Genomic DNA, 21328 nt, shown 5'->3' with positions numbered 1-21328 from the left:
CCTCATAACTTTTATGATTGCTCTTGCATCAGGAGCATCCACGGTGAAGAACTTCCATCTTCTCCAACCAACAGGGATACCATAGTGGCAATATTTCAAGCCAATTCAGCATTGTCACATAGAAAAGTCGCAATGTGTGATTAATTTGGAATATCGTTACGGTGGCATCCGGGTTTACGAATGTGTTTTGAGCTTCCATAGACCCAAATATCTGCCCTTAGCACCGATATCAGACAATGGAACCTCTGTAGTGGCCTATAGGCCTAGTGAGACAGTGGAAGGTGAACTGGATTTCCACTTCCAACATCAGCAACAACTAGTTACTGTCTTACTGATCACATGATCACATGTCACTGCCCCATTCAACATTAGATAAATAAAATAAGCAATGGTTAGTTAGAAAAAGAAGTTTAGAAAATTATAAAATGTCGTTCACGGGCTCTGCTCAATTATGTCCTGTCTATCTAATATTATAATTTATATCTACCGCCGAATTTTGTTGCTAAATATTCTCTCTGAGACCCCCTGTGAAGTGTTTATACATCTCAACCAAAATCTTACTTCACAACCAACAATGTCTTCACCACCACCATGGTCACTGCCTCCAGCTGCTTCTCCAGTAACCACCCCACCATTGCTACTGCCATTGCAACCGTCGTTGCCGCCCCCATTGTCACCGTCATTGCCGACCCCATTGCCTCCGTTGTTGCCGCCACCATTGCCACAGATAGCACCATTCCCATCCCCACCTTCTTTACCCACTACTCCTCCTGCCCTGCCACCTATACTCAACTCTGTCCCTCCTCCTGTGTCCTCACTGCTACCGCCTCCTCTAACATCTCCACCGCCTCAGCTTCCACCATTGCCAGCTCTGTTGCCACCAACAACTTACACTCCACCACCACCACCACCTTCAGTAGTCACCTCTCCACCTCCACCTTCTTCACCACCAAAAACTCCATTGCTATCCAAACCTTCTCTACTGCCACCTCCAAACCCGCCATCACCATTACCAACACCAACACCACCACCACCACTACATGTTTCCCCTCCAACAACCCCATCAACCCCTCCCCCACCACCTACATTGGCAACAACTACGCCACCAGCAACTCAGACACCGCCCTTAGAGAGTCCAAGCCACGGCTCTTCCCCACCTGCATTGCCCCCTAGTACTCTGCCGCTGCCGCCAACATTGGCCAGCACCCTGCAGCCACCCTCATCTAACAAAACTAATACTACAAACCTACCTCCAACAACATTGCCAATGCCACCCCAATTAATGCTTCATCCACCATTATCTTCCTCACTGCCAGCCACCATGCAAGTTCACAACCCAAGACCAAATATGAGCACAGCTCTCATAGCTGGATCATGTGTCATTGGTGGACTTGTTGCCATTGTGCTTCTGCTTGCCATTATATTTCTTGGTTACAAACGTAGGAGGAGTAAAAACAACAGTGCCCTTTTGGAGGATCATCATAAAACACCATCCTTTTGCCCAAAAGGTGATCACAAGATTCATTGCTACATATTTTCATTTCCAATTTAGAAAATCAAACGTCTTTATAGGTTTGTATGTAATTAATTAAATTTGCTAATGTACTCTCTGGCTTTGGTTGCATTGGCAGATGATTGTTATGCTGTTCCTTCACCAGGGGTCCATGTTATCAGGGTGCTATCTAGAACCTCTGTTCTGCAATCTCCCATGAGCCGCACTGCTGGTTCTGCTTCAATCATATCCCGGTCTGAGATCCCATATCCACTTCAAACTCAAGGGCCAGCTGGTTTTCCCTCAGATGTCTCAAATGGGATTTTCACATATGATCAATTGGCGGTGGCCACCAATGGCTTTTCAGAAGCCAACCTTCTTGGGCAAGGCGGTTTCGGGTATGTCCACAAGGGTGTGCTTCCAAGTGGCAAAGAAGTTGCAGTGAAGCAGTTGATGACTGGAAGCCGGCAAGGGGAGCGAGAATTTCAGGCTGAGGTTGACATCATTAGCCGGGTTCATCACAAGCATCTAGTTTCCTTGGTTGGGTACTGCATTAGCGGGGCGGAGAGGTTGCTTGTGTATGAGTTTGTTCCAAACACCACCTTGGAACTCCACTTACATGGTAATCAAGTCCATGCTGGTAGTTTTCAAGAATTAGTTACTAGCCCTATTGTGAGTGATTGATTTAAGACTAGATATGGAGTATGATTGATAATTGCTGCATTGCAGGAGAAGGGCAGTCTGTTCTGGAGTGGGAAACCAGATTGATAATTGCTACTGGGTCTGCAAAAGGACTAGCATATCTTCATGAAGATTGTGAGTTCCTTTCACATATCTCTTGAAGTTTTAATTTTGCACATCTTTTCTTGAGAATGTTGACATTAAAGTTTAATGGTAATTGAATATCATTTGTGGCTGCAGGCAATCCGAAAATCATTCATCGTGATATCAAGGCATCTAATGTTCTTCTGGATGATAAGTTTGAAGCAAAGGTAGGACCAAACATTAACCATACTTATTATGTTCAGGTTCATGTTCAGGTTTCTGAAGTTGAGATTTATGTTCAGGTTTCTGACTTTGGACTGGCCAAATCTTTCTCTGATACCAACATTCACATGACTCACTTTTCCACTCGAGTTGTGGGAACATTTGGGTAAGAACATGATATTCTTGTTACTACAACTCCAAGTTCATACCACGTACTCACTTTTGCTTTGCTTGTTAGTATGTGCTTGACTATAAACTTAGCCTTGTAGAATGAAACAAACTTAATCAATTGTTCTGTACGTGAACATATACAGGTACCTGGCTCCAGAGTACGCATCGAGCGGTAAGGTGACAGACAAATCAGATGTGTATTCATACGGTGTTGTACTTCTAGAACTTATAACTGGACGACCGCCTATCAGTACAATCGAATCCATGAGGAACAAGGGCCTGGTTCAGTGGGTGAGTTCTCTTGCATCACTGCTTCGTTTTGTGCCATTTTCCTGACCTTATTTTTCATTACTCAGTAGGTATAAACTGTACAATGGGATACGATCTTAAAGTCTTCTTTCTTAAGAATGAGATATGTGCTGCTAAACCGACATGCAGATAACATAGTTCAAGTTCAGCATTTCTGCACGGAGCCTGACCCTAGTTTCTGCTTTGAACGCCTCAGATTGTATGATTTGAGTGAGTAGATGACTGAGTTTTCTTTTTCTTCTCTTTTTTTTGGCATTCTAGGCCAGGCCATTGCTCACTCAAGCCCTGGAAGATGGTGACTTTGATGCTCTTGTTGACCCAAGATTGGAGAGAAATTACAACAACAATGAGATGGCTAGAATGGTTGCTTGTGCCGCTGCTTGTGTACGGCATTCAGCATGGCTTCGACCACGAATGAGCCAGGTAATTCCTTGTTATATTTTTTGTTAACTGAATGAAAAACGAATCCCGAACTCCCAAAACACAATCAATGATTTAGCTACCTGCTCAATGAGATAACACAGCACCAACAATTTAGCTAATTAACTGAAAATCTTTACGCTTATTCCAAACTGAGCAGGTAGTCCACGCTTTAGAAGGAGTTGCTTCATTGACGGATCTTCGTGAAGGAATGACACCAGGAAACAGCACATTACATAATAGCTTGGGGAATTCATATTACAGTTCCCAGCAATACAAGGAAGAGTATGGCATCAGTATGTACAGTGGAACTACCAGTGAGTATGGTCTTAACCCTTCTGGCTCCACCAGCAGCGAGGCCAAGCAAACATTCTGAAGTTGAGACACCAAAGCTTGTTATTGGGGAATGATTTTTTATTTGATTTTGTGTTATATATATTCCATTTTTTAATTGCCTTTTTTGGTAAATAATTTAATAGTAGCCCCTTTTTTACTGGGTTTGATACCGTGGCTTTGCTTGTTCATATCTGTTAACTGTTGAGAGTTGAGAATTTTTCACCAAAAAGGACCTCGTGTAAAGAACTGTGTATTAAGAAGAGGTACTTTTGCCATTAGCAAGGAACAGATTGAATCTCATTTCCGACTTGATGGAACATGCTAACAATCAAATCTCATAAGGATCACAGATCAAATCTCATTTCCAATAAAAATCACAGAATGAATATGAGCAAAGATCAGAGATCAAATCTCATTTCCGATAAAAATTCCTTTCCAGTATATTTACCAACAGGAGAATATTTACGGAGGGTAAGATGGTAAAACATAATGATGCAAGACCAGCAAGATCTTACAATTTGTAGCAAAGGAAATTGATAGAATCATTATTGAAACACGGACTGAGGATACAAATCCATGAAAACTTGTATTGTACGTGAAAACTGGATAAGCATGAGAGCAAATCCATCACTTCCAAAATCCCAACTTTGAAAAACTAAGTTGGTACCTCAGTTTTCTCACTTAACTGTTTTACTTTCTCCGACGTATGATCCACTATAATCAGCAAGGCCTGGAATGAAAGCTGAAACTGTAGTTAAAGGGCAATCACCCACCTTCATCTTTTTGTTTGTTAAAATGTACTAAAGATTTCAACCATTGCTTCCATGGAGCATCTTCTTGTTGCTCGAGCCATGACAAAAAACTGCTATCTAACAAGCAGAAGAAGTTGACATAGAGGAGCTGATACCTCACAGGTATAAACCGGAAATTCACTACTTGCACAATCGGCCATATCCCTCCTTCCAGAACAAAGGCTGGAAGAAAATCCCTTTTCACATCTTCCTTGATTTGAGGAACGCTCTTTCCAGCAGAAAACCCCATGTAGGTGAAAAACACTAGTAAATCCAATGGCCCAAAAAGGAACCCATCAATTGCAACTTTAGAAGCAACAAAACGAAATGACTTTGGTTGCAGAAGAAGTCTTGACCTTATATATCGGTCCAAACCCTCATACCTGCAAAAGGATAATGAAAACCAAACTCATAACCTGGGGAATGCAAATCAGTCCATCTGTCTCTGTCAAACTAAAGGGAAGAGGAGCCTCAAATGCCCATGATTAGTGGTTCCTTTATATTGTAAAATTCTAGATCACCCTTTGATGTGAGAACCAGATCAATAACCCGAAAAAATCACATGTCCGCATACTCAGAATGTACGATTTTTCACCCCCAAAAAAAAAGCTTACCAGAGGTGACCAACAGGCCCAACAAACCCAAATCCAAACAAGCTGGTTGTACACACTCTTCTCCAATTGATCTTTAATTCTTCATCTTCATCTTCACCCTGAAGATGAAGATAGATATATTATTCTATAACCATATTAAGGTAATTAACAATATGTGTGCTGGAAATGTCTTGCGAAAACAGGTCTCATCATGTATTATAAAACTAAATATTCAGAAATTCCAAAAAAATTATGTCAATATTTCTCTCATATATGGACAAATATTGAGAAGAAAATATAGCCCAAAATTGGGGAACTCTATGCACTAGGCGAGTTCGGATTTTAATAACAACAGAAGGGAGCCCCAGAAACTGCAGAGCATCAAACATGACTTCATTTTAGAAAGTGTTTGGTGCATATGACTGAAGGATCCTTTAAGAACATCACCATGTTACCCCAATGTCATGTAAACTAAGAAAAATAAAGAAAAATAATTGGTAGTTTAATATCCCCTCCAAAATATATGATGCTCAAAATCATGAGATATATGAAAATGCAGCTACAGAACATTTTCCCTAAACATGAGGAACCAGTTCAGCTTGGTTCCCCATCAAGCCATTCATTAAGCAACAAAGTGTGCAGCTTTAAAGATAAAGAAATTCTTTCAAATTCATGCCAATGCTGCAAAGGCATAAACACAACACATAATCACAAGAAACCAGTTCCATAAACACAAGAACAAGGGTCAAAATATGAAATGCAGGATAAAATAATCAAGACCCATTTGGGCAAACAGTGAATAAGAGCAAGAAATGCATAAATGTTGACAGAAATTTGAGAACTGAAACAATTCCGGAAATGGGTATTTTTACCTGAGCTTGAATTTGACGTTGGGCCTTGGCCGTGGAGTGAGTGATGGTCTGGGCAGCTATATCACCAAACCCCCAAATCAAACCAGAGCTGATGACCTGCGTCTTAATTGGATGAACAGCTAAGGAATTCTGGTACCATTTCCACAACCTAAACATTTCCCACCAGATACAGACTTCAGAAGAAAAAAATTCAGAGAATTATTAAAATATTAATGGATTCTGAGTGTTTACGTGCCCCTTTTGGCAGGGTTGAATATACAGATGAATCTCTAATCTAAAAGTTTTCAACTTTTAATCACAGTGCTTTTTTTTTTTTTTTTCTTTCTGATTAATGATAAGTGGAAATGACGACGAAAGAAGAATCACATTTTCTCTCTAATTTTTTGTAATTTCCGGGAATTCATCTTTGCGGCAGAAAGTCATTTTCCTAGAAATCTGAAGAGAAACGAAAATTTTGCCATTAGGGGTAAAAACGTCCTTTCCTATTAACCCGAGTGCGCAGAGCCGTAAGTAGGCTTAAGAGCTAGGACCCATGTGTGGTGATCCGGCCCATAACCCGCTGCAAATAGGAGAAATTCTATAGTGAGGGTGGCTTATGTGCACCTTAATATTAGTTATATGATTATTTAATGATATATTATAATTTTAAATGGTTAATGGGGATATAATGATTATAAAAAATATTTATTTAATATTGGCTCATTTTTCTAAATTTTCTTATGAGAAGGAAAACAAAATCCAAGTTGGGAGGATGGCTTCACTTTCCCTTTTACTTTCTCATGGGTCAGGCAACGATTTTTCATGTCTGGACTTACCAAATATGAAAAAACAATTGATTTCTCATTTCCAAGTCTTCTTTTTTATGAATTAAACGGGCCTAAAAGCACTTATTTCCAGTAAAAAAGAATTAAATAGAAATGCATTAAATTTGAAAATATGCTTTCATTTCTTGATTGTGTTTTTTTTTCCCCGAATGAATGTATTTTATGACCAAAATAAACAAATAAAGGAAAACCAAGAACCAATTTCCTGAAACAAATTCAGAGCCTCACTTTTCCTCCTTATCCCATCACCTTGTCTCTCACCCATTCTGAGATCAGATTATATGTTCCCTTTGGTGGGTCTCCATGCCTCATTAGTCTACAAGCATATTCAGTGTCTCTCTCTCTCTCTCTCTCTCTCTCTCTCTCTCTCTCTCTCTCGCTCTCACTGCCTGCAAATGTCTGCAATCTAACTCCAAAAGGTACAAGCTTGTTTCTAGCTTCCTAAATGTTGTTTCTTGGGTTTCTAGCTTACCAATAGCTTGAATGTCTGCAAAGATTACAACTGTTTCACAGAATTGGTTGGTAGTAAACAATATATTTGTTGGGTTGCTTTTGATATTTGTAAACATTGCGATTGAACTTTTTCGTTGATGTTCAAGTTGCTTGTGCATGAAGAACCGAACTTGATTTTCTGGTGTATCATTGTGTTCTCCATAGGGACCCAAAAAAGTTTGAAAATGAGAAAAGATTCATGAACTGATTTTGCTGTGTATTCAGTGCGAAGTTAGAGACCCACTCAAACTCGGTGACAAGTTGACAGAGCCATACCCATATGGGAGAATCAGGCAAAGAGAAGGCTTTTTTAAGAACAACCAACAAAAACGAAGAAGCAACTGCCACTACTGCAAATGGACGGGTTCAAGCATTACCCATCAAGGTATTGTGTCATTAGCTCAATGATTTGATTGTGTGCTGCATTAATTGTACCGCTTCTGCTTCTGGTGTGTACTTACAAGCCTGAGAATTTCCTTGCTTTATTTGTTTCAGTGAACTTTAAAGAAGGTTTTTTTTGGTAAAAAAATTTATGTTCTTTTTGGTATTTATTTTTAACCCCACAGGGAAATCATCCAGATGATAAGAACCATTTGCGTCTAATTTCAAAACCTAATGGCTCAATGAGGCAATCCCATTGTTCTATCTGCATGGCCAAAGAGAATTGTCGAATTGTGCGATCGAGAACTAGGCTAATGAACATTTTGATAGAGAGAGGGAGACCTCAGGAAGCCCAGTCCCTTTTTAATGGTTTAATTGAAGGAGGACACAGGCCTTCACTGGTATCGTACACAACCCTCCTAGCTGCCTTGACCATCCAGAAGCGCTTTGAGTCCATTCCTTATGTTATATCACAGGTGGAAGAGAATGGAATGAATCCTGATTTAATATTTTTCAATGCTGTTATAAATGCTTTTTCGGAATCTGGGAATGTAGAGAAAGCCATGGAAACCTTAAGGAAGATGAAGGAGAGTGGATTAAAACCCACTACCAGCACTTATAACACATTGATCAAAGGGTATGGGATTTCTGGTAAGCCTGAAGATTCTTTGCAACTGCTCGAGATGATGTCCCAAGAGGAAAATGTGAAACCAAATATAAGGACTTTTAATGTTCTAGTCAGAGCATGGTGTAAGAAGAACATTACAGAGGCATGGAATGTGGTGCATAAGATGGTAACTTCTGATATGCGACCTGATGCCGTTACCTACAACACATTAGCAACAGCATATGCTCAAAATGGAGAGACAAGTAAGGCAGAAGGAATGATTCTAGAGATGCAGAACAACAAAGTGCAACCCAATGAACGAACTTGTGGCATTATCATAAGTGGGTATTGTAAGGAAGGTAAACTGAAGGAGGCCTTAAGGTTTATGAAAAGGATAAAAGATCTTGGGCTGCATCCAAACATCGTTGTCTTTAACTCACTGGTTAAAGGTTTTGTTGATACCATGGATAGAGATGGGGTCGATCAGGCGAGTTGTCTTGCTGTTTCTTCTTGTAATGGCCCAAAATGGTGTTTTGTTTTAATTGTTGCCACAAATCATTACAATAATTTCATATATTAACTTGCAGGTGCTGAAGTTGATGGAAGAATTTGGGGTAAAACCAGATGTGATAACATTTAGCACCATCATGAATGCATGGAGCACAGCCGGATTCATGGAGAAGTGTAGGCAAATCTTTGATGATATGGTGAAGGCTGGCATAAAACCTGACACGCATGCATACAGCATTCTTGCCAAAGGTTATGTGCGTGCTCAAGAAGTGGAGAAAGCTGAAGAACTGTTAGCAGCCATGATGAAATCGGGAGTTCGTCCAAATGTTGTGATTTTCACAACCATCATGAGTGGATGGTGCAGTTCTGGCAGAATGGAGCATGCAATTAGAGTTTTTGATAAGATGTGTGAACATGGAATTTCTCCCAATTTGAAGACATTTGAGACCCTAATATGGGGATTTGGAGAAACAAAGCTGCCATGGAAAGCTGAAGAAATACTCCAGATTATGAAAGAGTTTGGTGTTCAGCCAGAAAAATCTACTATCTCGCTTGTTGCTGATGCTTGGCGTGCGATTGGATTAACAAAGGAGGCAAATAGGATGCTGGGTGCTATGAGAAGTAAAGAGAAGACCAATCAGGTTGAAACCGAAGAGGTACCATTTGAGAGCTTAGAGAAAATTTATCATAAGAAATCTGCAAGTGCCTTTCATCCGAATCTGTTACAGATACCATCAGTAGTTACAAGTGATCAAAAAGGATCAGCAGTTTCAGCAACTAGAAAAGGAAGACTGGTGCTAAGAGACGGTGATTTTTCATTAGACATCTCATCGCTTGCTGCAAAATCTATGAATCTGTCTCAGACTTGTAAATTTGGGGAAAGATTGCCAATTATATGCCGGAAGCAATCTCAGGGGCAGCTTGGTGTGTATGGTCAGTTTGCACAGCAATGTACAGTTGTGTTCTTGAACTGAAGGAACAATTCTCATTTAGATGTGACACAGAATCATATAATCCTCCCAGAAGAAATTTCAGCATATAAAATGTTGTAGATAGTGAAGGGAATCTTTGTCTTTTCATGAAGCATTTTTTGCTTGTTTTTGAGCATGCTGATTACTTGTTGTAAATCAAAATCAAATGCTACTTTCCTACATTAATCATCAATATAGTTGTTGACATTCAAGGACATGAAGAGGTGCTGTTTTGTTCTTATCTTATGCCACAAGCTCCCTTGTATTGTCCCAATCTTAAGGAAACTCATAAAGATTCATAACAAGATTTTCCAGTTTCAGTGTTGATAGAACTGGCTTTCACTAATGCACTGCATAATTATCCCCTTATTCCCTTTCATGGTATTTGTTTTAAATTCAGACCACTTATGGGTCATAAGAATTTCCCCTTATTCGGTCACTCCGACTCTCGTCTAGGCCCAAGTTAGACCCATCTGGTTCAGGTTGAGACGGACCATGATCCATTTAATTGGCAAAATCCAAGTATAATTTCGATATTTCAGATTTACCAAAAACCCAATTGGGCCAACTCTGCAAGGAGCTTGTAGCTCAACTCGTTAAGAGCATTTACCTTTTGCACCTGAGGTCCTAGATTCGATTACCCCCTCTCCCAATATCGCTTGTATAAAAATAAAAACTCTATCATTTCTCATGAATCAATTAGTATCAAGATAATTTACACATGATCAACAAAGAATAGAACATAAAGATAATCAGGAAACTAACTGCTGCAAGCCCTACAACACAAGCACATCAGTTTGGTTTCCATATCCAATTTTCATTAGGTTCTGCTTGTTTTGTTTTGAAAATTTGATCCTTGTGCTGGGGGTTCAGAAGGAACCTTGCTGAGAATCCATACTAGAAAAACACCAACAAGAGCACCTGAGAGATGTGCAATGTGATTGACATTCATCAAAGAACTGCCTCCGCCGAAGGGGCCCGATAATGCAGTAGAAGCTTGAGCTGCTTCCATAACCTATTTGTGAGCACAAACAGCACCAGAAACAATTACACATATATCTAACACATTTTGAAATATATGTTAGATGATCCATGAAATAATGAAAAACAAAAATCAATAAACAACTAACAAAACTACTGATCTGACAATAAACCTACCAAAATTGGGAAATAAAAGTAGAAACATATTAGGCCAAAAGAATGCATAAGCTCTAATTCTTGCATGCTTTAAAATGATACCGATTTGATGTTTCTGAAAAGCTTGGCTCACCTTCTCTATAACAAATTGGCCCAATATAAGCACTTCAAGGATCTTTCTCCAGTCCCAGGACATCTGTATTAAGCAAAAAGAGGGTGACCTGGTTAAGCATAGACTGAGTCATATGATCGCGAGGTACACGAGAATTCTAATATAGGAATTCACCTTTACTAGTACACTGATTGTAAATAAACCAAAAACAGCACCAGAGGCTCCAACCGAGACTGCATTTCTTGGTAGAACAAGCCATGAAACAAGGTTTGCTCCAACCCCTGTAAGAATATAACAAAGCCACAGAGCAAAATTTCCTTCCTCTTCTTCAACTAGCTTTCCTGTTGAAGCAAAAAAAATACTCTTTTAAAATTCAATAATATATTTTCTATTTTGGGTACAAATTTTTCATGTACTTCCAGTATAAAGTTGACCCTATTGTTCGATAAAAAAAAAAGTTGATCGTATTGGAAAAAAATAAAAAGAAAGAGACACTCACCAAAAATATACAAGAAGAAAAGGTTGCTCGAAAGATGGTTCCTGAAAAATAACGCATGTGAATATGTTATCTTGCCAGAAAAACATTTACGTTGCCAAACTGTGAATCCAAACCCCACATTTTGACAAGAAAAAACATGATCAGTGGTCTACATTCGCAGCCTCGCAACATAAGCTGATTTATTACATCATCCTACATATTGTGCACCCTTTTTACATCTGGGTTGTACACATGCAACCTTCAAGAGCACAGAAGTCTCACCAATTAGCATGGCAAAATGTTGCTGTTAGAAACTGGTACCAAGTAGGCCAGTTGTGGTAGAGGTACAGCATTTTAATTGCACGAACCTAGCAAAGGCATAAACAAAATTGTAAACTTCAAACCCAATTTGATGTTGAAACAATTATAAATTACAATTTATAAACTTGCTAATATAAATTAATCAAAGATTAACACTACCTGAAACACATGATCAGCAATGTAAATCCCGAGATTAGCAAGTATGATCCAAAATATCCCATTGGCCCGTCTGTGCGGCTTCCCTCTCTCTTCTGGCTGTGATAAAATGTCTAAGTCTACCAATTAACAAACACACCATAAGTACAACAAGGTTGCTTGAACAGAAATTGAAAAACCCAAACTCCAACTGGTTGCAGCAAAAAGATGAAGTCAGAGGACTTACCTAAGCTGTTGGATTTGCATACTATGGGGCTGGGCAATCGAACGGTGGGGGGAAGAAGAGGGCGCAGCTTGTTGGGTTTGGTGCGTTTTAGGGGATTGGAGAGAGAAGAAGGAAAGCTGAGAGTGAGGGTGGGGAGAAGTAGTTGGCGGTTGGGGTGACGAGGTTTGAGGAGAGGTTGAAGATGCTGCAACTGTAACTGAAACAGTTGGGGCATTCTGTTCCTTCTTCTTCTTCTTCTTCTTCTTCTCCCCCGTTGGGGGTGTTGGGGGAGTTCGAGGAGGGGATATTCAGGGGTTCCAGAGATAAACCGGGAAGACAGATTTTCCCTTTGTATGTTTGCTCCTCCTTCCCGGTCCTATTTTTGGCCCCCTTTTTTTCTTTTCTTTTATCTTCCTTCTTCTTTGAGTAAATTTCAATTTTGCCCCCTTTTTAAACATTTTTTTTTTCTTGATACAATAATTTTAATCTAAAGTTCTAAACTACGGAAGGAGGATTCGAGCTCGGGTACATAGTGGGAAACACAATCTCTTCTTTTCTTTAAACTTTTCCTTAAATTTCAACACAAAAAACAAAAGAACTCTTGTTTATAACATATGATCTTTTGACAAAATAGAGATAAATGTTTACATATTTTATGCTCTTTTGTTTTTTAATTAATGGGGGAGGGGAGATTTGGAATTTTAAAATCTCTTTCAACATTGAAAATCCCAAATAGAAATTGGTTATACTAAAATCCTAGTAGTGTTCTTTGATATATGGAGATTTGGGCAATATTTAAGAATTTTGAAATGACATACTTTATTTTTATATAAGCGATTTTATACTTTAATCTAATCTAAACTACGGAAGGGGAATTCAAATTCGAGTGCAGAGTGGAGAGCACGTATGCTTGAAATGACATACTTTAGTTCCTTGATAACTCATAAATTCCAATGTTATATTCATCTATACATGTTTTCTTTTCAAAATTCCAAAAAAAAAAAATTAAGAAAAAATAATAATTACAAATTACCATCATCCATCACTAAATTCACCATTTTTACTCGACACCACCACCATCTATATCGCTACCAATTTATCACTAACACTCTAACCACAACTGTCGGCATCATCACACCCATCACTCGTTTACAAACTGATAATTCCGTGAAGATAAACTTTAACTTTCATTTTTAACTTCAAAAAATATTATCAACAATTTAAATAAAGTTCTAAAGGGAAACCATTTACATAAAAAAGAGCTCAAGAGGAAAAAGATACAAATGGGTGAGGTGATCTTGGAGAATGACGATTTTGCCACTGTAAAAATTATCGAGCTACACAGTACTGACATCACGCGGTAAAATCTTAAAGAAGGGAGATATTTTGGAGGTTCCAAAATCCGACATGTCAAAATATGATTGGATGCTAGACGTCAACCTACGTGGCTCACTTAAAAAGGATCCAAATCCGTCATCCACTTTATGACTGGTGCAACGTATCCAAACGGGGGATTTGAACGGAAGTTACTAAAAATACCCCCACCTGCTGACACTTCAATTCCACCGTGACCACCAATCAGAGCACAACACGTTTCAAGAAAGCAATTTAACCCACCCTTTGACCACTCCGTCTATTTAATTCTCACAAAATCTAATTCCTCATTGGTCGTCACAAACCTTACCTAACAGCCCCGTCTGTTCGTCAGGGCTCTGAATTTAACCCCCATGCCCATTGCCTTCTTCAGGTAAAACCCTAACTCTGCAATTGAATCAAAATCTCTCTCTCCCTATTTCTCCGATCTGTACGGAAGGAAACCGTTGAAAATCATCTGCGTCGCGGCCCACTGGTACTGTTAATTTCCTCTCTTACAATAACGCTATTTTCGTCAATTTCATAATTGTGTGTAAGTTTCACATTTTTATTGAAATTGAGATTGTATTTTAGGAAAACTTTATCAGTTACAACTTGCAATTGATCTCATTTCTAGGGTTTTGTTGCGAAGGTGGCCGAATTCAGTTTGATTTGATCGGAATTTTATTCGAAGCGGTTTCTTTTTTCGAGTGATATAATAACGATGAAGAACGTTGAGCGTGTTGCCAATGTCGCTTTAGCAGGTTTGCTCTTCTGTGCATAATTTGATATTTTGTTCTCAGTTATTGTTTCTCGGTGCCTTTTTTTTGGCATTGGAAAATGTTGTTTTGTAAATAGAAGAAATATATAAATTTCAGACTGAGTTGTTGATTGGGGAAGTAAAATTACAAAAAGTTTAGAATCTCGATGGGTCTTTCACTGAAGAAAAATGATATTATAGTCTCTTAAGGCTTCAAATTTAAAGAGCAGCAGTGGCCTTGGACTATCTTAAAGATTATTCAGTGGCTATATATGGCATTGCTTGCTGTTGGTGCAGGAAAGTAGGAATGACAGAGCCACCAATAAATTTGACTTCAGACCAATATGATTTAGGATATCCTTGTTATTTGAGATAAGCAGGCTGTCTTAGGGAACTAACATACACTGTATGTAGTGGCCAGATTTCGTTCTGTATTTTTCTCATTGCTATATGTTTTTGAAATGGAAGGGTGATGTGAAATTTCTGGAAACCCTCTCTGTCACTTCTTGTTTGACAGGCAACTTGGGGAAAGTGGAAGAGCGGCAAATATGTGCCTTGAGGTTTACCTACCTATTTTCCATGCCCGACCCCAGTGTTATAAGGGCACTGCATTCTCATTTATCTAGTAAAATTTGCAATGCATATGCTGTAAAATGTAAATGCCATGGTTGAAGTTCGACGGATTGGTTACCAGTTAACTAAGCATCCACATGTCAAATAAAGGGACCCCTGATTTCATTTGTTTTTACTGTTAACTAGCCCTTTGATTTCATTTGTTATTACTGTTGAACTAGTCACTTGATTTTATTTGTTATTACTGTTAACTAGCTATATGCCATGGCTAGTTTTTACTTCCCAGAGTCAGCGGAGCTTTAACATCACTGACATCGATGACATGTGGTCGTTACTTTGGTTGCAGGTTTAACGTTAGCACCACTTGTTGTGAACGTAGATCCAAACCTAAATGTAATCTTAACTGCATGTCTCACAGTTTTTGTGGGTTGCTACCGGTCTGTGAAGCCAACTCCACCTTCAGTAAGTATTACTGTCATTTTTATTTGGTTTTTGTTGCATTTGTCATTGTCTTCATGAACCTTCCTTGAATTTTCATAAATGGTTCTATTTCAATCATGCAGGAGACGATGTCTAATGAACATGCCATGCGTTTCCCATTTGTGGGCAGTGCAATGCTGTTATCACTATTTTTACTTTTTAAGTTCTTATCCAAAGACTTGGTTAATGCTGTATTGACGTGCTATTTCTTTGTGCTTGGGATCATCGCTCTCTCGTATGTCCTTTCTTTATAGGTTTATTTTCGACTGCTATATTATTGTCAAACATTTTTAAAATTATCTGCTTTTTTAAGTTAAAAAAGTTTTAAACCACCCTTATTTTTACAGGGCAACACTGTTACCTGCTATTGCACGTTATTTGCCGCAGAGTTGGAATAAGGACCCTATCATATGGCATTTTCCATATTTCCGGTGTATGTGACTTTCTTTTTGAAGTTTTATTATGTTACTATTCTTGTGACATTCTTTACTGCATCACTGGTTTTCTTTTTGTCTTTTTCATTTCTTGCTTCAAAATATATATTTTTTGTTTTTGTTTTAAAACTCGATTTGCATATAATTAGTGGATCTTCTAGGAATTATTGGGCAGGTAAAAATTGAGTGCAAAATTTTAGTTATGCATCAATGACTTCTCTTGTTTTAACATGAGCCTGCTGCCATGTGAAAGCAGTTTGGTTAGTCTTATGTTCTGAGTTTTCATTTGATCTAGTTGACATTATCTTGCTTGCATCATGCAGAATGATATTTTTCCTTACACCTTTCTTACACAGCTTTGGAGATTGAGTTCACAAGATCTCAGATTGTTGCTGCAATCCCTGGAACTTTTTTCTGTGCATGGTATGCATCAAAGAAGCATTGGCTGGCTAACAACATATTGGGGCTTGCCTTTTGTATCCAGGTCTGTCAGCATCCAATTAATAGACATTTGAGTATGTTTCGCATCCTCTCCAATAATTATATGTTTTTCATCTAATCGATTTCTTTTGTGGTAATTTTTCTTTTCAGGGAATTGAAATGCTTTCTCTTGGGTCTTTTAAGACTGGTGCTATCCTTTTGGTAAGAAGTGGGACTCTTGGATTCCTGTGTATATTTCTGAGAGTATTTTACTCTGCATCTGATTGTCTTTCACACTGCTTTAACCATTGCTCTAGTATTTTTGGGCCTATATATTTCTAATATTTGGTCCTTGTGCATTGCAGGCTGGACTTTTTGTGTATGATATTTTCTGGGTTTTCTTCACTCCAGTTATGGTCAGCGTTGCAAAATCTTTTGATGCTCCTATAAAGGTTTGTACTCCAGATCGATCAAGATCTTTTTACCAATGTATATTGCGTCTTCAAATGTTTTTAGACTACTGATATGCTTACTGGAACCATGATTTAATTTGTCTGCAGCTGTTGTTCCCCACAGCAGATGCTACACGTCCATTTTCTATGCTTGGACTTGGTGATATTGTAATCCCTGGTGAGGTTTAAAATTTCATATGTTTTTTTTTTCTAGTATCTACTGCATGCTGGTTTATTAAGGTTAGCTGTGGTTTGTTGTTGGTCATTTTGTTATTAATTCGTTCTATTAGAGTTTGAGTGTTAGGTGATGTGGAACTAAAATATATTTGTCATTTCCATTACATATATTTTTGTTTCCTTATTCTACCTACTAACTGTGTTGGTCCTGCGAGAGCAGGGTTCCTGTAAGTTGTGGGCGGTAAAGAGTTCTGGATTAGGTCTCGTCCTTTTCCATTTGACATATTACGCAATCATTATGGATTTTGGGAGGACATTTGTTATGAAACCTTTAGGAACCCTGATTTTGTTTTCCCTAATTAGGCATCTTGCTAGTGGCACTTTTCTTTTCTTTATCTTTTTCCTTTGCGCTTCAGTCCTATAATGGGAGTATACTGTTCGGGTATTAAGGAGAACATGGATCAATCATTTAAAAAGGTTTTGCTAATAGCAGGCATGTCTAACCAGAACAAACGCAAGAACTGGTAATCATTTGACTAATGGTTTCAGGCTTTTAGCATACAAATGCTTCGTTATCTAACAGCCAATCGATTTGCTTGAACTTTTAAAATGTCTAATATACATTGCTAACCACATGTGTAGGCTAATACATAATGAAAAATGACTCAGTAAAATCACTTCATTTGGTTGTTTGTTCTCACTTTTGGTGTTATATATTCCTTCAGGTATTTTTGTTGCTCTGGCTTTGCGGTTTGATGTATCTAGGGGGAAACAGGGCCAGTACTTTAAGAGTGCATTTTTGGGATACACAGTTGGTTTGGTCCTGACAATTGTTGTAATGAACTGGTTTCAGGCAGCACAGGTGAATGATTTCACCCTAGTACATGCAGGGATCCCCTCACTTTTTAAATAGCTGGCTTGATGCCGATGGAAATTCCCATTATATATTTATTTACTTTGCATTAAGTTATGGTCAGCGCATCTCAACTAATTTATTACCAATCCTCCCTGCTGTTCATTGTTTACAGCCTGCACTGTTGTATATTGTACCAACTGTTATTGGGTTTCTGGCTGCTCACTGCATATGGAATGGTGATGTCAAACCAGTAAGTTCACAACCAATGCATTCTTATTTCTGAGATTTTACTTATGGCATGATATTCAAATAATCTAGTAATTAACATAGTCATACATGCAGAAAAAATAATGGAAATACTTTATTCAACCCATAAGGGTGGTCGGGTTCTTGTAGGGGTTCCTAGGTTATGACTCATGAGCCATTATTTGCCTAAGTTGTTATGAGCCATGCTTGTTAGATATTGATGTTATTTGATACGTTCTTGAATTCATGTTAAAAGGAATTTTAAGTTTTGGGATGAAGGACAAAGAATGGGAATAAAGACTAAGCTCAAATAGAGAGGAAAAAAATAGTCGTGCGTGTTATTTACTTTGCTGAGTGAGGTAATGATCTCTGTCATATGGTGCAGCTATTGGAATTTGACGAGTCAAAGACTGTGGAAACATCTGAAGAAGGTAGTGAGACTAAATCTAACAAGAAGGTGGAGTAAGTTGAAATTAGGAGAAGCCGCCACAGACACCAGTGCTTTCCAACTCAAAAAAGAAACACTGTTTTTCTCTTGGAGGCACCAAACACCGTTGTATCAGATTTTTTTGAATCGAGGAAGAAATAATATTTTCAGTTCCTTATAAGATACAACAATACAACCATGTTAGGTTAATACAGAAATTTTTTGCTATTTTCTTTTCTATCTAATTTTCATTGAAATTCTCGGTCATTTATCTTGCTGATGGATTTATCCCACCCCAACTGTATGAAAATACTTCCCTTCCCTGGTTTCACTATGGTCCTTCCTATAATATCACCCCTCATGTAACCTATCACGTGAAGAAAGAGATCGGGATGTTGAAACCGGGACATGGAAGTTTCTCCCAGTGTACATGCAAGTATGAATTATTGGAGAGTGATGAAGTCCATGCAAGAAGCTCTGGCCTTAGCAAAAGATACACATGGTAAAGCGCTTTCAGATTTTAGTGTGATGCTATTTTCGTACGCCATAGCAGGCCACTTCTCTAAATGGAGGAGTTTCTCTCATTTGCGTCTCGACCTATTTGAGAAGTGGGCAGCAAGGTCGTCCGATTAGCATCACTTGTAGTCATCTAAGAGCATCGACGATGTTCGACATCTAATTACTGTGTAGCTGAGAGAATTTCTTCCATGCTTCAGTGGTGTGAGGAACCAACTTATTGTAAACGGAGTGTATATGTTGCTTAGAGAGACAAACACAAAATGTATGTGCCTCATTGCATGCAAGTTTCTCACCAATGCGGGCCCCGGCTGCAATTTGAAAGAGTAAACACACAACGTCGCATTCCGTTGCCCCCAAACATCACCAATGTCGTTCATTATCATTCCTATGGTTGTTAAAAAAAATAGTTAACAAAATTTACGGTATGAAGATTTGTCCTAATAAAATTGAAATTGAAGGACTAAGGAAACGATTTTTAAAATTGAGGGATCAAAATGCGAATTGAGTCAAAATTCAAGAACTATTGAACCAAAAAACTCAAGATGTGTTTACATTTGGAAGGAACTTTTGGAGCTTTTTTACTTTTCTTTTTTATATGCAAACATTTTGAGTTGATTTGATTTGAAAAGATAGAGCAACGGTACGACGCCTACCCCTGCAGTAGTTTGAAGGGCCACCAATTAGAGCACTTCCAGCACTACGCTCCAGCCTGGGCAGGAGGCCTCCTAGGCCCGAGAAGCAAGCTCTAGCGAGCAGCAAGCAGCCCGAGCAGATGTGGGCTCCACAAGCCTGGGCAAGCCCAAAGGCAAAAACAGCCTAAGCTGTTGTTTGAGGGCGATGACGTTAGTGCATAAAAAAATCCAAAAAAATTCAAAAATACATACCTAGCAATTTTATTATTATTAATTTTATACATACTATTATTAATCTCATACAGATAAATAAATTTAATCCCATGTAAATATTGATTGCCCTTGGGTTACCATGACAATGGGTGGAAACACAATTTGCCTTTTGCAAGAGCTGCCACTATTCAAGTGAATAGTGTCTGCCCTTACTTGCCTTCGCCCTTTGCCATGACACCATGGGTGAAAATGCTCTTATGCAACCCATTCAGCCTCCGACAACATGACATATTATCCTGCACTTTTCATTTTATTTACCCAAAAAAATGCATCCTTTAACTTGTAATCCTATGTAATTTTTTTTTATTTTTTTTCACTAAGTGCCAGTTTGATATTGCTTATTTGGGGTGATAAGTGATTTTTTAAAAATTTTGGAAAGCACAGTATGTTTGGTAAACTATGAGAAAATCACTTATTGTTAAAAATTGATGTGAGAGAAAGCTATAAGGGAAAGCAGCTAATAAGGTGCTTTCATTTTCTGATTATGCAGGAATCAGTTTCAAATAAACATTGGGTTTAATGATTATGCGGCAATCATTTTCTGATTATGTGGGAATTAGTACCAACAACACTTTTAATAAAAAGTTTACCAAAAGCCAAACTGCTTTCTCTCACAGTAAATCTGACAACGATTATTTTTACAGCACAGCAATACCAAACTGGCCCTAATTTATAAAACAAAACAACAAACTTGAACCTAAACTATCATAGGCGAACGTCCTGTCACACACACGAATACCATGAGAGTTTGAACCCGAGACCACTTGAGAACACACCAAACATTTAAGTCAATCCAATTGACACCTCATTGATGTAACTCATGCAGTTAACAACATTAATTTTTGCACCCAAAGTTTTGACTTCGATTTCTCCGTCCTCCTCCTCCTCCTCCTCCTCCTCCTCCTCCTCCTCCTCCTCCTCCTCCTCCTCCTCCTCCTCCTCCTCCTCCTCCTCCTCCTCCTCCTCCTCCTCCTCCTCCTCCTCCTCCTCCTCCTCCTCCTCCTCCTCCAATTATTTAGTCCAGGAAAAAAACATAAAATATATCCAATTCCAAACCCACGTTTTTCTCTCTTTCTGGAACACAATTCTCTAAAGCCAATTGATTCAGACATGAGGCTGGGTTTTGTGAAACGCGTGAATTTGCAAACCAATCTGACAAAGAATTGGTCCCGTTCTTCACGTTTTGTTTTTCCTTGGCAGCCTTATTGGACCGTTCTGATTTCACCATAGGCCCCTGGACATTATTACATGACCAAATTCGATTGCTTTTCAGAGCTCAAATTTTTTTGGGACAGCGACATGTCTGTCTCTTGCAAAAACTCATAGTGCCATCCAGTTGGGATTTGTGATCAGTAAAATAACAGAACATTTACATGAAAAAACAAAACAAAAGAAACCAGGAAGGCCAAGGCCAAAAAAAAACACCCTTGTATTTGCTTTTCAAGATGGACCCAAAAGAAAAAGGTTTAGGCGATCACATGCCAACTGGATCAGAGTTTGAAAGCACATGTAGCACAGCACAAGGGGCGCCATGGAGTCTTCAAAATTGAAAACGATGATT

General features: G+C 38.6%; 5 protein-coding genes across 7 annotated transcripts; 3 read left to right on the top strand and 2 right to left on the bottom strand.

Moving 5' to 3' along the window:
• Positions 51-4001, top strand: LOC18793100 (proline-rich receptor-like protein kinase PERK15). The gene is made up of 8 exons (XM_020555827.1): positions 51-1508; positions 1632-2114; positions 2222-2308; positions 2414-2484; positions 2560-2645; positions 2794-2941; positions 3221-3382; positions 3540-4001. Exons 1-8 carry the CDS (start codon positions 452-454, stop codon positions 3753-3755), a joined length of 2310 nt encoding a protein of 769 aa, XP_020411416.1. The 5' UTR covers positions 51-451; the 3' UTR covers positions 3756-4001.
• Positions 4098-6438, bottom strand: LOC18788498 (protein Mpv17). Its single transcript, XM_007226691.2, has 3 exons — positions 5972-6438; positions 5121-5218; positions 4098-4889 (listed from the first exon to the last, which is right to left on the bottom strand). The coding sequence occupies exons 1-3, from the start codon at positions 6125-6127 to the stop codon at positions 4481-4483; spliced, it is 663 nt and encodes a 220-aa protein (XP_007226753.1). The 5' UTR covers positions 6128-6438; the 3' UTR covers positions 4098-4480.
• LOC18788948 (pentatricopeptide repeat-containing protein At5g25630) lies at positions 7003-9997 on the top strand. Of its 2 annotated transcripts, none has more exons than XM_007221912.2 (4): positions 7003-7214; positions 7513-7672; positions 7854-8762; positions 8863-9997. In XM_007221912.2, the coding sequence occupies exons 2-4, from the start codon at positions 7568-7570 to the stop codon at positions 9757-9759; spliced, it is 1911 nt and encodes a 636-aa protein (XP_007221974.1). In that variant the 5' UTR covers positions 7003-7214; positions 7513-7567; the 3' UTR covers positions 9760-9997. The 2 variants fall into 2 exon arrangements, with proteins under 2 accessions (XP_007221974.1, XP_020425897.1); XM_020570308.1 differs by having other exon boundaries at positions 7453-7672.
• LOC18788962 (rhomboid-like protein 11, chloroplastic) lies at positions 10416-12800 on the bottom strand. The gene is made up of 7 exons (XM_020570313.1): positions 12187-12800; positions 11964-12079; positions 11766-11851; positions 11505-11545; positions 11180-11346; positions 11027-11089; positions 10416-10771 (listed from the first exon to the last, which is right to left on the bottom strand). Exons 1-7 carry the CDS (start codon positions 12398-12400, stop codon positions 10577-10579), a joined length of 882 nt encoding a protein of 293 aa, XP_020425902.1. The 5' UTR covers positions 12401-12800; the 3' UTR covers positions 10416-10576.
• LOC18789306 (signal peptide peptidase) lies at positions 13853-18616 on the top strand. Of its 2 annotated transcripts, none has more exons than XM_020555248.1 (12): positions 13853-14014; positions 14171-14282; positions 15198-15313; positions 15415-15566; positions 15679-15764; positions 16122-16249; positions 16357-16407; positions 16551-16637; positions 16746-16815; positions 17540-17676; positions 17843-17920; positions 18302-18616. In XM_020555248.1, the coding sequence occupies exons 2-12, from the start codon at positions 14243-14245 to the stop codon at positions 18380-18382; spliced, it is 1026 nt and encodes a 341-aa protein (XP_020410837.1). In that variant the 5' UTR covers positions 13853-14014; positions 14171-14242; the 3' UTR covers positions 18383-18616. The 2 variants fall into 2 exon arrangements, with proteins under 2 accessions (XP_020410837.1, XP_007222470.1); XM_007222408.2 differs by having other exon boundaries at positions 13854-14014; positions 14156-14282.

Source organism: Prunus persica, chromosome G1 (genome assembly GCF_000346465.2).
Source record: "Prunus persica cultivar Lovell chromosome G1, Prunus_persica_NCBIv2, whole genome shotgun sequence".
In the NCBI taxonomy this organism is placed as follows: Eukaryota; Viridiplantae; Streptophyta; class Magnoliopsida; order Rosales; family Rosaceae; genus Prunus; species Prunus persica.
Note: the sequence above shows the minus strand (reverse complement) of the source record. Positions and strands in the feature narration are given on the sequence as shown.

What these genes read in the sequence shown, in the direction of transcription:
- LOC18793100 (XM_020555827.1), top strand. Translation starts at nt 452, where the DNA reads ATGTCCTGTCTATCTAATATTATAATTTATATCTACCGCCGAATTTTG. An exon ending in CTTGGAACTCCACTTACATG is followed by an intron (nt 2,115 to 2,221) that starts GTAATCAAGTCC and finishes GCTGCATTGCAG; the next exon opens with GAGAAGGGCAGTCTGTTCTG. An exon ending in TTCGACCACGAATGAGCCAG is followed by an intron (nt 3,383 to 3,539) that starts GTAATTCCTTGT and finishes CAAACTGAGCAG; the next exon opens with GTAGTCCACGCTTTAGAAGG.
- LOC18788498 (XM_007226691.2), bottom strand. Translation starts at nt 6,127, where the DNA reads ATGTTTAGGTTGTGGAAATGGTACCAGAATTCCTTAGCTGTTCATCCA. An exon ending in AACGTCAAATTCAAGCTCAG is followed by an intron (nt 5,219 to 5,971) that starts GTAAAAATACCC and finishes CTTCATCTTCAG; the next exon opens with GGTGAAGATGAAGATGAAGA. An exon ending in GGGCCTGTTGGTCACCTCTG is followed by an intron (nt 4,890 to 5,120) that starts GTAAGCTTTTTT and finishes ATCCTTTTGCAG; the next exon opens with GTATGAGGGTTTGGACCGAT.
- LOC18789306 (XM_020555248.1), top strand. Translation starts at nt 14,243, where the DNA reads ATGAAGAACGTTGAGCGTGTTGCCAATGTCGCTTTAGCAG. An exon ending in GCATTTTCCATATTTCCGGT is followed by an intron (nt 15,765 to 16,121) that starts GTATGTGACTTT and finishes TTTCTTACACAG; the next exon opens with CTTTGGAGATTGAGTTCACA. An exon ending in GGAATGGTGATGTCAAACCA is followed by an intron (nt 17,921 to 18,301) that starts GTAAGTTCACAA and finishes CATATGGTGCAG; the next exon opens with CTATTGGAATTTGACGAGTC.
- LOC18788962 (XM_020570313.1), bottom strand. Translation starts at nt 12,400, where the DNA reads ATGCCCCAACTGTTTCAGTTACAGTTGCAGCATCTTCAACCTCTCCTC. An exon ending in CAATCAGTGTACTAGTAAAG is followed by an intron (nt 11,090 to 11,179) that starts GTGAATTCCTAT and finishes TGCTTAATACAG; the next exon opens with ATGTCCTGGGACTGGAGAAA. An exon ending in GCCAATTTGTTATAGAGAAG is followed by an intron (nt 10,772 to 11,026) that starts GTGAGCCAAGCT and finishes GCTCACAAATAG; the next exon opens with GTTATGGAAGCAGCTCAAGC.
- LOC18788948 (XM_007221912.2), top strand. Translation starts at nt 7,568, where the DNA reads ATGGGAGAATCAGGCAAAGAGAAGGCTTTTTTAAGAACAACCAACAAA. An exon ending in TTCAAGCATTACCCATCAAG is followed by an intron (nt 7,673 to 7,853) that starts GTATTGTGTCAT and finishes TTAACCCCACAG; the next exon opens with GGAAATCATCCAGATGATAA. An exon ending in ATAGAGATGGGGTCGATCAG is followed by an intron (nt 8,763 to 8,862) that starts GCGAGTTGTCTT and finishes ATTAACTTGCAG; the next exon opens with GTGCTGAAGTTGATGGAAGA.